Raw genomic sequence first — 11,270 nt, 5'->3', positions numbered from 1 at the left:
GTAAACCGAGCAGGTATCTGACGTTTACACAACTACATTCACAAAATATCTTCAAAGTGTATTTTGTGACCCAGAAAGAGTAATATTACAACTAAGTAGCTGCCGCCATTGTTGGAATTCAACGTTTGTGAGATCTCACAAAAGTCCGTCTTAATTTTTTTCCCCATGTCCCCTGCGGGGCTCCGTAACTTTATCATGTTAATTTTTCACACAAATTTTATTATGAATTTTTTTATCATGAATTAATAAATTTGACCAAAATAATGTATTTGAAAAACACAAAATGAAGAAAAATTAAACATCTAAATTCAAAACATGTGAACAGGAAAATAACATTAAGAGTTAACTTATTCAAAAGTACAAACACTGGGCCATATAAATCCGTACATCGCTCGTTCTTTAGGTTTTTAAATTGACCATCAAAAATGAAAAAAACTACTTTATGTTATTGGATTTTGAATCAGATCTCAAAAACAAAAATGGATGTTTTTTATTTCAATTTCAAAAATATGAAATTGAAATAAAATGTAACCCTTGTAAATGGCCCAGGGCTGGCTCAGAAACAGTGGTTCTGATGCGCAAAATGTCACGCAAGTGAGTTGCTTAATCTCGTCCTCACGCTTCTTGTTCATGTTCATGACGGGGAATGTCTTCTCGCACAAGTATGTGAGCCAAACAAGCTCAGTATTTTCTTAGCAAATGTTCGAATCTCTTGGAACACGCCTTTATCTAGCTGGCGGTAAAAGCTGTTGGTGCTGACGGCGATACTCGGTGTCACACTGCAGCTCAATGAGCTCCGGCTGCAAATGGTCAGGAGCATCATCAGGGTCCATGGAAGAGGGAGAGGAAAAAGGCATGATTTTTTCAATAGCTGCAAAATCCCAAAAGTGCTGTTGAACCTTCTCAGCCAGAGAAGTCTGCTGCATCACCTCATTGCGCACTAACATTGGTCTGTAGGAAACTAGTCATTATTTCCTGTAGCGATGGGAAATGTGTGGTATTGGGCTGCATTTGTGACAGATGTCTTTAGAAAAGTAGCAGTTTGGTCCCAAAGGCTTTGATGTGTGAATACAGTCATCTTACCAGTGCATTTTACCCCTGAAGGCTCCTGTTCAGCGTGTTCACATGTTGTGTTATTATAAGAGTTGTCTGATTTCCTCCCTAAGAGAGTAGAAGCGCTGCAATTCAATTCAATTTTATTTATATAGCGCCAAATCACAACAAAAGTCGCCTCAAGGCGCTTCAGTGCAGTGCCGACCCCCGACTGAGCCATCTCAGGTCATTGTGATACACAACATCCCTGTACTCAGCCTGGATGTTGAGTACAAACTGTTGACACTGGCGGTGGCACAGGGCTTTGGAGCGAATATCATTAATAGCCTTTATTGCCTTTTTCAGAACATGGTCGTATTTCAAATGTTTAGCAGAGTCCTTGTAGGTGAATAATACAGTGGAGTTTTGTAGCTTTACCTCCTTGTTTGCTGACTTTGTTACAGACTAGGGTCCATTTCTCTCCCCAGCCACAGCAGGTGCACCATCCATAACAACCCCAGTGACTTTATTCCACGGTAGCTTCATGTCATCTACGGCGGAACAAGCAGCAGCAAACAAATCTGCTTCTCGTTTGGCCCGTAAGGCTCTGGAGGCTCACTCATGTTCATTTCATTGTCCACCCTTCTAAGAAAAAAAATCAGTGACAGAGGCTGCGGCCAGTGGAAATTTGAACACGGGCCGCATTTGGCCCGCAGGCTGGACTTTGGACATGCCTGGCCTCGGGCCCCTCAGGTTAGCTGACCAGCTCCTCCTGAGCGTGCCCAGGACTAATCATAAGCTCAGAGGGAGTCGGGCGTTTGCTGTGGCAGCACCAAAACTGTGGAATGAGTTGCCTTTACATGTTAGACAGGACCTTCCTTATCTGTTTTTAAATCACGTCTTAAAACATATCTATTTGCAGCACAGCAGGACCTGTTGATCTCTCTTAATATGTTTTTTATTAATTATATATATTTATTTAATTTTAAGATATTTTATATGTAATTTAAACTGTTTTCTCTTTGTTTTATATTTGTAGTACTTTGGCCAACATTGTTGGATGTAAAGTGCGTTATAAATAAAGATGCTGCCTAAGGGAAGCATGTATAATGTAAACAGAATTGGTCCTAGCACTGAACCCTGTGGGACTCCATAATCAACCTCAGTGTGTGAAGAGGACTCTCCATTTACATGCACAAACTGGAGTCTATTAGATAGATATGATACAAACCACTGCAGCACAGTACCTGTAATACCTACAGCACATTACTCTATACAAAGTATTATGGGTAACTGAGCGCTGCACTGAGGTCTAGCAGACATGTGTCTGCTCTCAAAGCCCAAAGAAGATCATAACTGTGATAGTTTCTGAAACCTGCAGATGATCAGCTGTTTCAAGACTTTTTGGGATACAAGAAAGATTGGCCTCTAATTAGCTAACACGGTAAACAGAGGACTTTTTAACGGTCTAATTACTGCTACCTTGACAGGCCTGTGGAACAGAGATCATATTTAACATACATGCATATATGATGTTAATGTCCTTGCCTCCATTTACACCAATTAGGCATAATGTTGTTAGTTAGCCCTTTGCTGACCCCTGAAGGTGCTGTGGTACTGGGAACCAAGATGTTAGCAACAGATTCTTTAAGACCCGACACTTGTGAGGACTTGTTTGCACTGTGAGATGGGGAATGTGGAGATTCAGCACCTCAAAGCGGTCCTGGACCACGTGTTGCATTAACCTGCTGAGAGAGGCGTAGCCATCAGCCATCCTTTCCACGCCCACCCCCGTGACATCACGCTCCAGCTCCAAAGCCAGGCTGTACATGATCTGCAACAATGTGCATTAATAATTGATAAGTCTACAATAATCATTTTCACCCATCTACGTGTACATGTAGTGAGCTTAAGATTCGCTCAGTTAACGCTGTTTTGTGCCTATGCACGGTTCTTAGTGTTTCTCCCTGCGCTCGGCTACAGCGGCTGACACGAGAATCAGGAAATACAAGTCGGGTCAGCTCACTGCGTAGTTTCTTCGAGAAAAGGTCGAAGCAGGAAGCAGAAGCGACGGTGTGGCAGCTCGGTGACTGTGTGCAGACTCGGAGGGATCGCACCGCCCGTTCTGTTTGCGTCCTCAGGCCGGAAATGGCCTTAACAAAATGGGTTTCGTAGGAAGGATGTGTGCGCACACACGAGCCTGGGCAAAGCAGCGACTCTGATGCTGCTCGGCTCGTGCTCGCTGTAACCGCGCGACTATGAGGCTCGTGCAGCCGGGCTCCTCGGTCCTCTCCAGCACACCTCGTATTCCCGCCGGACGCTGGAGCAGGTAGCCGGAGAGGCTGTGAGCAGCATGCGGTCAGACGTGGAGTACAGCCCGGTGGGAGAGGGTCTGGGTATGCGGGACTTCTGGCTGTACGTGTGGCTGCGGAGAGTGGCGGTGATAGCGACTCATGTCACCGGCCTGGGCCTGACGCTCGTCCTCTCCCTGCTGTCCAGACCCGGAACCAGTAAGTGTTGTGTACAGTGTTTTATCCCCGTCATCAAACCTGCCAAATATAAGGAAGTGATTTTGGTTATTTGTGATTTAGTCATTCACGTGACTGATCAGCTGCGTGGGCTTCTTTACTGATCAACGTAGTAAAATAAATATTATTATCATGGTTTTCTTCCAGTAAACAAAATGATCCCGTTTCTGATGATAAACATGTAAACGAGTGCAGATTAGAGCCCGTGTTTCAGCTGTTGCATCACAGTGCGTGTCCTTGAGTGGGTACGTTTAGGTTTTGCTGACGGTCAGCTTGCTGCTGTTGAAGCTGCAGCACATGGTCAGCTGATGATTGTGTCATTAATCTGCTCTTTGTCTCTCCAGGTCTGTTCTCTTGGCATCCCATGTGTATGTCTGTCGCTGTAAGTTTCCAGTCCTCACACAAACACAGACACTCGTCTCACTCCTCTCACCCACGACCGCTCGCGGCCGAGTAAACGGGCAGCTGTGGCTCTTCTCGCATGGCTTTCTAAGCTGCTTAAGGGGATATTTCAAGTAATGGATGGAGATGTTGTTTCCTGCTAGCTTTCAGCCCACTACATTCCTCCAGTCTCTGTCAGCTTTCCACTGTAAATAATAGATTTGAGGGAGGATATGTTAACACTCAGAAAAGGAAGCTTAGAGATGGGTGATATATACAAAATATCTGATGCAGTGATAAAGTCTGAGTAAGATCCTGGAAAGGATTGTTCCCACTCAGCTGTTGGATCACCTGAATGATTCCAGAAGCTCCTCAGTCCGGCTTGAAGCCGTTTCACAGCACAGAGTCGGCTCACAAAGGTTATGAATGACATTTTGTTAGCAACAACTGTGGTAAACCTGTATTGCTTGTTTTGGTGGCTCCGACTGCTGATCTCTCGACTACTGCATTGTGTGGGAATTTCCACATTGGCACTTTCGTGGATAAGATTTTGTCTGTGGCCCCTCTGCCGTCGGGTGCACCACAGGGATCTATTCTTGGGCCACTACTGTTTCCATTGTATCTCCTGCCACAGGGTGCAAAAACAAGAAATTTAAACAAATGCTGACGATAGCCGCCTTTATCTGCCTTTCAGTCACTGATAGCTCCTCGACTGCACTCCTGGTTGATCGTCTTAGCGATGCTAAGTCATGGATGGCTCTAAATTCTTTAAGTTTTAATGAACGTAAAATGGAACGAACCCCAGAGGTTACTCTGCTGCTCTGACTGTCACCCGACAAGCTCAGTTACTAATCTTGGGGTAAAAATTGACTCTGTGCTTAGTTTTGATGGCCACGCAAACGGGGTGGTCAAGTCTTCCTTTTGGCACCTCATGCGTCTGTCGAAGGTTAAGCTTTTTCTTTCCAGGCGTGACTTGGAAACTGTCATCCATGCTTTTATAACCTCATGCTTGGATTACTGCAACTCCCTTGTAATAGCGGTTGGCCGTGCCTGCAACTGCACAGTTTGTAACTGGTAAAAGAACATTTGAGCATATTACTCCGGTACTTAGAATCTACTTTAAAGGGTTTTTAAAACCCTCAAATGCTCCGGCGCCTGTATATCGGCCCTATGCCCCCCTCGTTCGCTCAGCTGAGCAGCTGTTGCTCTGTCCCTAAATCATGGCTGAACCTTAGAGACCGAGCGCTCTCTACTGTGGCCCCGAAGCTTTGGGATGATCTTCCTCTTCACATTAAATGGCCTGCATTTGTATAGCGCTTTTCTAGTCCATAGGACCCCAAAGCGCTTTACACTACATTCAGTCATCCACCCATTCACACACACATTCACACACTGGTGATGGCAGCTACATTGTAGCCACAGCCACCCTGGGGCGCACTGACAGAGGCGAGGCTGCCGGACACTGGCACCACCGGGCCCTCTGACCACCACCAGTAGGCAAACACGGGGTTAGTATCTTGCCCAAGGATATTTGGCATGCAGCCAGGAGGCAGCCTGGGATCGAACCACCGACCTTCTGATTAGTGGCTGACCTGCTCTGCCACCCATTAGGGAGTCTACATCAGTCTTTGAATCCAGGTTAAAAACGATAGAATAACGATTTATTACTCTTATTGTACTTTTTATGTCTGCTGGTCGGCCATGTGTTGTTTTTAAAGTGCTATATAGATAAATGATGGTATGGCCTAGTGTTACACACTGCTAGAATATGCTGTTCTCTCAGTCTCATCAGAGACCGGCAGCCATAATAATGCACCAGATCTGAATGTTAATTCAACATATGCAGTTACTATGAAACTCGAGTAGCTGAACAGGTTGTGGTCAGCTGACTGGCAGTTGAACAACGCTCTGTTTCTTTGCCTTGAGAAAGTCTTGGGTAAAGCTTCGGGTTATTGTCCATAGGTCTGACGTCATCATTTATCCTGCTACATCTGTCTGTAATCATCCACTTACAGGCCCATCCCATAATATGCTGGTGCTGTGCGTTGCTGTATTACAGTTTGTGATTCCCAATCACATTAGATGTCACTCATGTACACAGCACACACTTTGTCTCCTTGAATGAACTGGACAAAGCTTGATGTGCAGAAAAACAGGAGTTTAGATCGTTAGAATAAATTCCCACAACTCTACATCTAATTAATCGCTTGTTGAGTTTTCATGGCTGGATCTGTATCACCACTAATCACCAAATAAGCCCCTTTACTAACATCTGTTTCCTCTCACTGCAGTACTGCCTGTGCATGACCGAAGGTATCCTGCTGTTCTCAGCAGAGGGATCTCCCTTCTGCTTCAAATCATGGAAGAGTAAAGTCCGTCTCCACTGGTTCTGTCAGGCTCTGGTCCTGATCGCTGCAGCCACTGGACTTGGGTTCATTGTGGCCAGCAGGAATGTGTCGGAGCTCCCACACCTGGCCTCCTGGCACAGCCTGCTGGGTATGTGTACGCTGACCGCCACCGTGCTCCAAACGGCCTGCGGCATCGCTGTGATTTTCCCCAAGCTGCTGCGTCTCTCCTGCCCCTCGTCCAGACTGAAGCTGTACCATGCCACCTGCGGCCTGGTTGTCTACCTGTTTTCCACCGTGACAGTGATGTCTGCCATGTTCACTGACTGGTTCCAGGCCACGGCGAAGGGGGTGGCGTGGTGGGCCTTCCTCATCCTGCCTCTATTCCCTGCCTTGGTGGTGATGAGCCAGATCACTAATGCCTATCTACCCCGCAAGAAGCTGACCAGCTAGGAACCAGCAGCAGGTGGCAGAGACATCCAAAAGGAATAATGAAGAAATAAAGAGTCTTCTTTAACTTGCACCCTTGCAAGGGTGGAATTTATCCCTGAGTGAAATGTCTTTACCAGTCATCACTGTTAGCAAGCAAGCTAGCAGCTGTGGTGTGGTGAGCTATATTTGTATTAAACTACAACTGAAATAAGGGATTTTAGGGCGTAGCTTCTGGGAGAGGTTCTTTTTCCTTTTCTTCATACCTCGAGTGCTACAAATAGCTGGCATCTAGTGGCCTGTAGAAGAACTGCAGCATGAAACATTATAGGGTTGGTGTTTAAGTATGGCTGCCGACTACTGTTGGAGTCCCACAGGTGGAGCTGGTGGACACACCTGGACTGGTTTTGTGTGTCTGCGGCTGTGGAGTCTCACTGCTGTTCACTGTGTATGCTCGGTGAGACTGTGTGCAGCCTGATGAACATTTACTGCTGACTGTGTGAGAACATGGAGCTACACCAGGTTATACACCAACATAAAAATTCTGATATTTATTGTTTCATGATATTTTTTGCCTTTTGACTTCTTATAGGTGCTACATTGTGACACAAAAGGTCTACCAAAACGTTTTCAAATTGCAACCCTGTGGCCTTCTCCACAGATTCACATGGCTGATTTGATTTGATGCACATTTACAGCTGGTATCAACCAGCTAAGAACAACCCGACACTGTCCGATCTGCTCTGCTCCAGGCTGGATCATGGAAGTGGCTGATAGTGTGTCCTGCACTAGAAGCTGTTCTAACTTCCACCATCATCAAACCCTGTTGGTGCATCCAGGGCAGACTCAGCTGAGTTCACAGAAAGGTTGATCTTCAGCTTTCTAGAAAAGCAGATATTTTGAGACGCAGTAATCCAGAAGATGAATGTAAACTATTTAAACATGTTAACTGAATATACAGTTCAACTTTACACCAAAGCACAGAAACAGTCGCTTTATATTTTAAAGTAAAGACCCCACAGTAATACAGAGAAAACCCAACAATCATGTGACCCCCATGAGCTCAAAACAACATACTGAAACAGTTATTCATCACTTGGTTGCTTCAATACAACCCTTGGGCACATGTATGCGGACGTTTCGTGGCTGTTTGGACCTCGCTCTCTCTTCACCGATCAGGTCTGGCTGTGGTAGCAGCTTTAAACCCAGGCTGATGGAGGGGCCCAGTCTGGATCACATTCCTGCATTTTGTAGGCTGCTTTTCCTACAAGCCACCGTGAACAAAGCAGCCAAGCAACGAATTCAATTCAAATTAAGACTTATTTGTCACCTACATCAACAATTATGTTGTGATACGCAAGGCAAGGCAAGTTTATTTGTATAGCACAATTCAACAACAAGGTGATTCAAAGTGCTTTACAGAGACATTAGAAACAAGAACAAATAAAAAGCATGATTTAAAATTGAATAAAACAAGCAAATAAACTAACTAACTAATTAACAAACAAACAAACAAAACAAACAAAACAGTATATAAAATCAAAACAGATAAAATCAGAACAGTAGATAAAATCAGTAGTTAAATGTAAGTTTTGAAATTTAAGCTTAAAGTGTGGATTTGGTGCTTTATTCAAATGCAGCTGAGAACAGCTGAGTCTTCAACCTGGATTTAAATAAACTGAGTGTTTCAGCTGATCTGAGGCTTTCTGGGAGTTTGTTCCAGATATAAGGAGCATAAAAGCTGAATGCAGCTTCTCCGTGTCTGGTTCTGACTCTGGGAACTGATAAAAGACCGGATCCAGATGAGCTGAGGGATCTGGAAGGTTCATACTGGGTCAGGAGGTCATTGATGTATTTTGGTCCTAAACCATTCAGAGCTTTATAGACCAGCATCAGAACTTTAAAGTCTATCCTCTGACGGACAGGCAGCCAGTGTAAGGACCTCAGAGCTGGACTGATGTGGTCCACTTTTTTGGTCTTAGTGAGGACTCGAGCAGCAGAGTTCTGAATGAGCTGTAGTTGTCTGACTGATTTTTTAGGTAGACCTGTAAAGATGCTGTTACAGTAATCAAGCCTACTAAAGATGAATGCATGGACTAGTTTTTCCAGGTCCTGTTGAGACATCAGATCTTTTATCCTTGATATATTCTTGAGGTGATAGTAAGCTGACTTTGTTATTGTCTTAATGTGTTTTTCTAAGTTTAGGTCTGCATCCATCACTACACCCAAATTTCTCGCCTGGTTTGTGGTTTTTAGATGTATAGATTGAAGTTCTCTGGTGACCTGTAATCGTTTTTCTTTGGCGCCAAAGACTATTACCTCAGTTTTGTTTTTGTTTAGCTGGAGAAAATTGTGACACAATACAAAGTATTTCCTGTTTTCTACGTATGTTTTGAACCAGTTTAGTACAGTTCCTGAAAGACCTGTCCAGTTCTCCAGTCGTTTGAGTAATATGTTGTGGTCAACTGTATCAAATGCTGCACTGAGATCCAGTAAAACTAAGACTGACATTTTTCCACTGTCTGTGTTCAGACATGTGTCATTAAACACTTTGGTCAGAGCGGTTTCAGTGCTGTGGTTCTGTCTAAAACCTGACTGGAAGGCATCATAGCAATTATTCTGTTTTAAGAAGTAACTGAGCTGTTGAGAAACTGCTTTTTCAATGATCTTACTTAAAAACGATAAATGACGCATTAACTGCAACAGCAGACTGACCTCTGTGTGAATGCTTGGAGCAGACTAACCTGTGAGCTGGAGTGCTCTGGGACGTTACATTTGGTCTTTGAATGGCTGCAATCCAGGCCATCCATCAGCTCTTTGTTACTACGGAAACGTGGCTTCCATGATGTAATCTGATAACAATGATCTCTTTACCCGTCGGCTTCCTGTGGCCGTCATGTGACCGGCTATTGCACCCATATGGAAAAGATTTATATAAATCTTATAAAGTTTGTATCTGTCTGTGTGAAACTTGTATGAAAAGCATACAAGAGTGAAAACATATAAGATCCCTTGAAAAATTATATAATGAAACTTGTATGTTTTGGATACTAAAACAATGTATGAAAGTAATGAGAACGTGGCCACTTTCATGAGTAATCACATAAGTTTTTACTATTTCTTTTCCATATGGGCAGTTAATAACACAACAGCTCCTTGCCATTCTTTGTGTTTCTTTTCATCGCTGTGTGACTGCTTCCATATGAAAGCTTGCGTGCTTCTAGTACCGCTCGCCACTCGTACCTACAATCCTTTGCGGTTTTACCCCGGAAATGACATCACGTGCTCAGTGTCTATATGCAAGTGCTTTGGTGACAGTGGGAAGGAAAAACTCCCTTTAACAGGAAGAAACGATGCAGACAAGGCTGAGGGAGGGGCGGGGCCATCTGGGTGAGGGGAGGAAGACGTCTGCTTCCAGATTCTTCATCCATGTTAGCTGCTGGCTTATGCAAATATAAAGTGCAACATAAAAAGCTGATTGCAGTGATTGAGACAGCAGGCAGGTCTTTCTTACTGTGTCTGATACAACAACACAACCTGTCAAATACAGACTCGTCTTCTATTTGTGAGAACTCCAGTTTCAGTGAAGGACAAACCAAAGATCACATCTAGTCTAGAGACGATCCTTTCCCGGCACAGTCTATCCTAAAACATGGATTTTATTCATTTCGAGCTCAAAGAGCGGGTGAGGATAACTAGCTGGGCGTGGATTTGTCTCAGGGTTGCTGTTCATGAGCTGACCACAGTGGGTGTTTGTATTTATGTGACCCTCTCAGCTCTTTGCTTCTGTGAACCTGTAATAAATAAGGGAACACATCTGTAATAAAGCCACATCTCTCTTTATTTGCAGTTAACGATCGTTTGTGAGCTAATACTGACCGCTGAACAGGATAAACAGGTGAGAAATCTTAAATGCAGTCGTTTTATTCGTGCAACAGCAGGAACCATTCCACAGAGCAGCGTCAGGTATTTCGTGTTTATTAGCGTTCACAGGTACCAGTCCACAGTGACCATAAACTTTCACGGTTTGGTGATTTAGTCCCACGCCTGGAGTCTAACAAATGCTCCCACTGCTTAAGGGAAAATGCAGACCTGTACATGCAGAGATCTGAGTGCTGAGAGCCACAGAGCAGCACTGCTGTCATGTCTTTAAAGCAACACAAACCTATGCTTGCACCGTGTCCGTGAATCATGAGCAGACTGAAAACGTCGGGCTGTCACCAGCTGGGACTGTGGGACAGACGAGCGCAGCAGCCAGTGTTGCTGATGTTTTCTGCAGGCGTGTTTGTGGCGCTGGGAACCAAAGGGTCGGCTAAGAGTCGCCGCCTGCTGGCTTGTCCTCGCAGATGAAGGCCACAGAGTTGTTCAGAAGGTCGTACATGTTCACCTCCACCAGCTCTGCTGATGATTTCACCTCTCGCCCATCTGCCAGAGCTAGAAACACCTGCTGACCAACCCCCTGCTGCCTTGGCTCCTCAGACTCCGCCCCTTCCTGTCTGCTCCCTGTTGGATTGGCTGGTATCACCTGTGGGGTCAGACAGAGATAGTTTTGTAA

General features: G+C 44.7%; 2 protein-coding genes across 12 annotated transcripts in view; one reads left to right on the top strand and one right to left on the bottom strand.

The window, feature by feature from the left end:
* Positions 1 to 2,820: 2,820 nt before the first annotated feature.
* Positions 2,821 to 7,280, top strand: cyb561d1 (cytochrome b561 family, member D1). The gene is made up of 3 exons (XM_026169194.2): positions 2,821 to 3,542; positions 3,905 to 3,942; positions 6,233 to 7,280. Exons 1-3 carry the CDS (start codon positions 3,386 to 3,388, stop codon positions 6,737 to 6,739), a joined length of 702 nt encoding a protein of 233 aa, XP_026024979.1. The 5' UTR covers positions 2,821 to 3,385; the 3' UTR covers positions 6,740 to 7,280.
* A 3,253-nt stretch (positions 7,281 to 10,533) lies between these two features.
* The window catches only part of zbtb40 (zinc finger and BTB domain containing 40), a 14,309-nt gene continuing 13,572 nt past the window's right edge, over positions 10,534 to 11,270 (bottom strand). For 10 of the 11 annotated variants that reach the window (XM_080301458.1, XM_080301454.1, XM_080301457.1 and 7 more), the window contains one exon: positions 10,534 to 11,240. In XM_080301458.1, the coding sequence (XP_080157584.1) occupies positions 11,191 to 11,240 (50 nt within the window). In that variant the 3' untranslated portion in view covers positions 10,534 to 11,190. The remainder of the gene's footprint in view (positions 11,241 to 11,270) is intronic. The other variant, XR_013909077.1, reaches the window with a different exon arrangement.

Source organism: Astatotilapia calliptera, chromosome 5, assembly GCF_964374335.1.
Source record: "Astatotilapia calliptera chromosome 5, fAstCal68.1, whole genome shotgun sequence".
NCBI classification, from domain to species: Eukaryota; Metazoa; Chordata; class Actinopteri; order Cichliformes; family Cichlidae; genus Astatotilapia; species Astatotilapia calliptera.
This window is presented reverse-complemented; position numbering and strand designations above follow the sequence as displayed.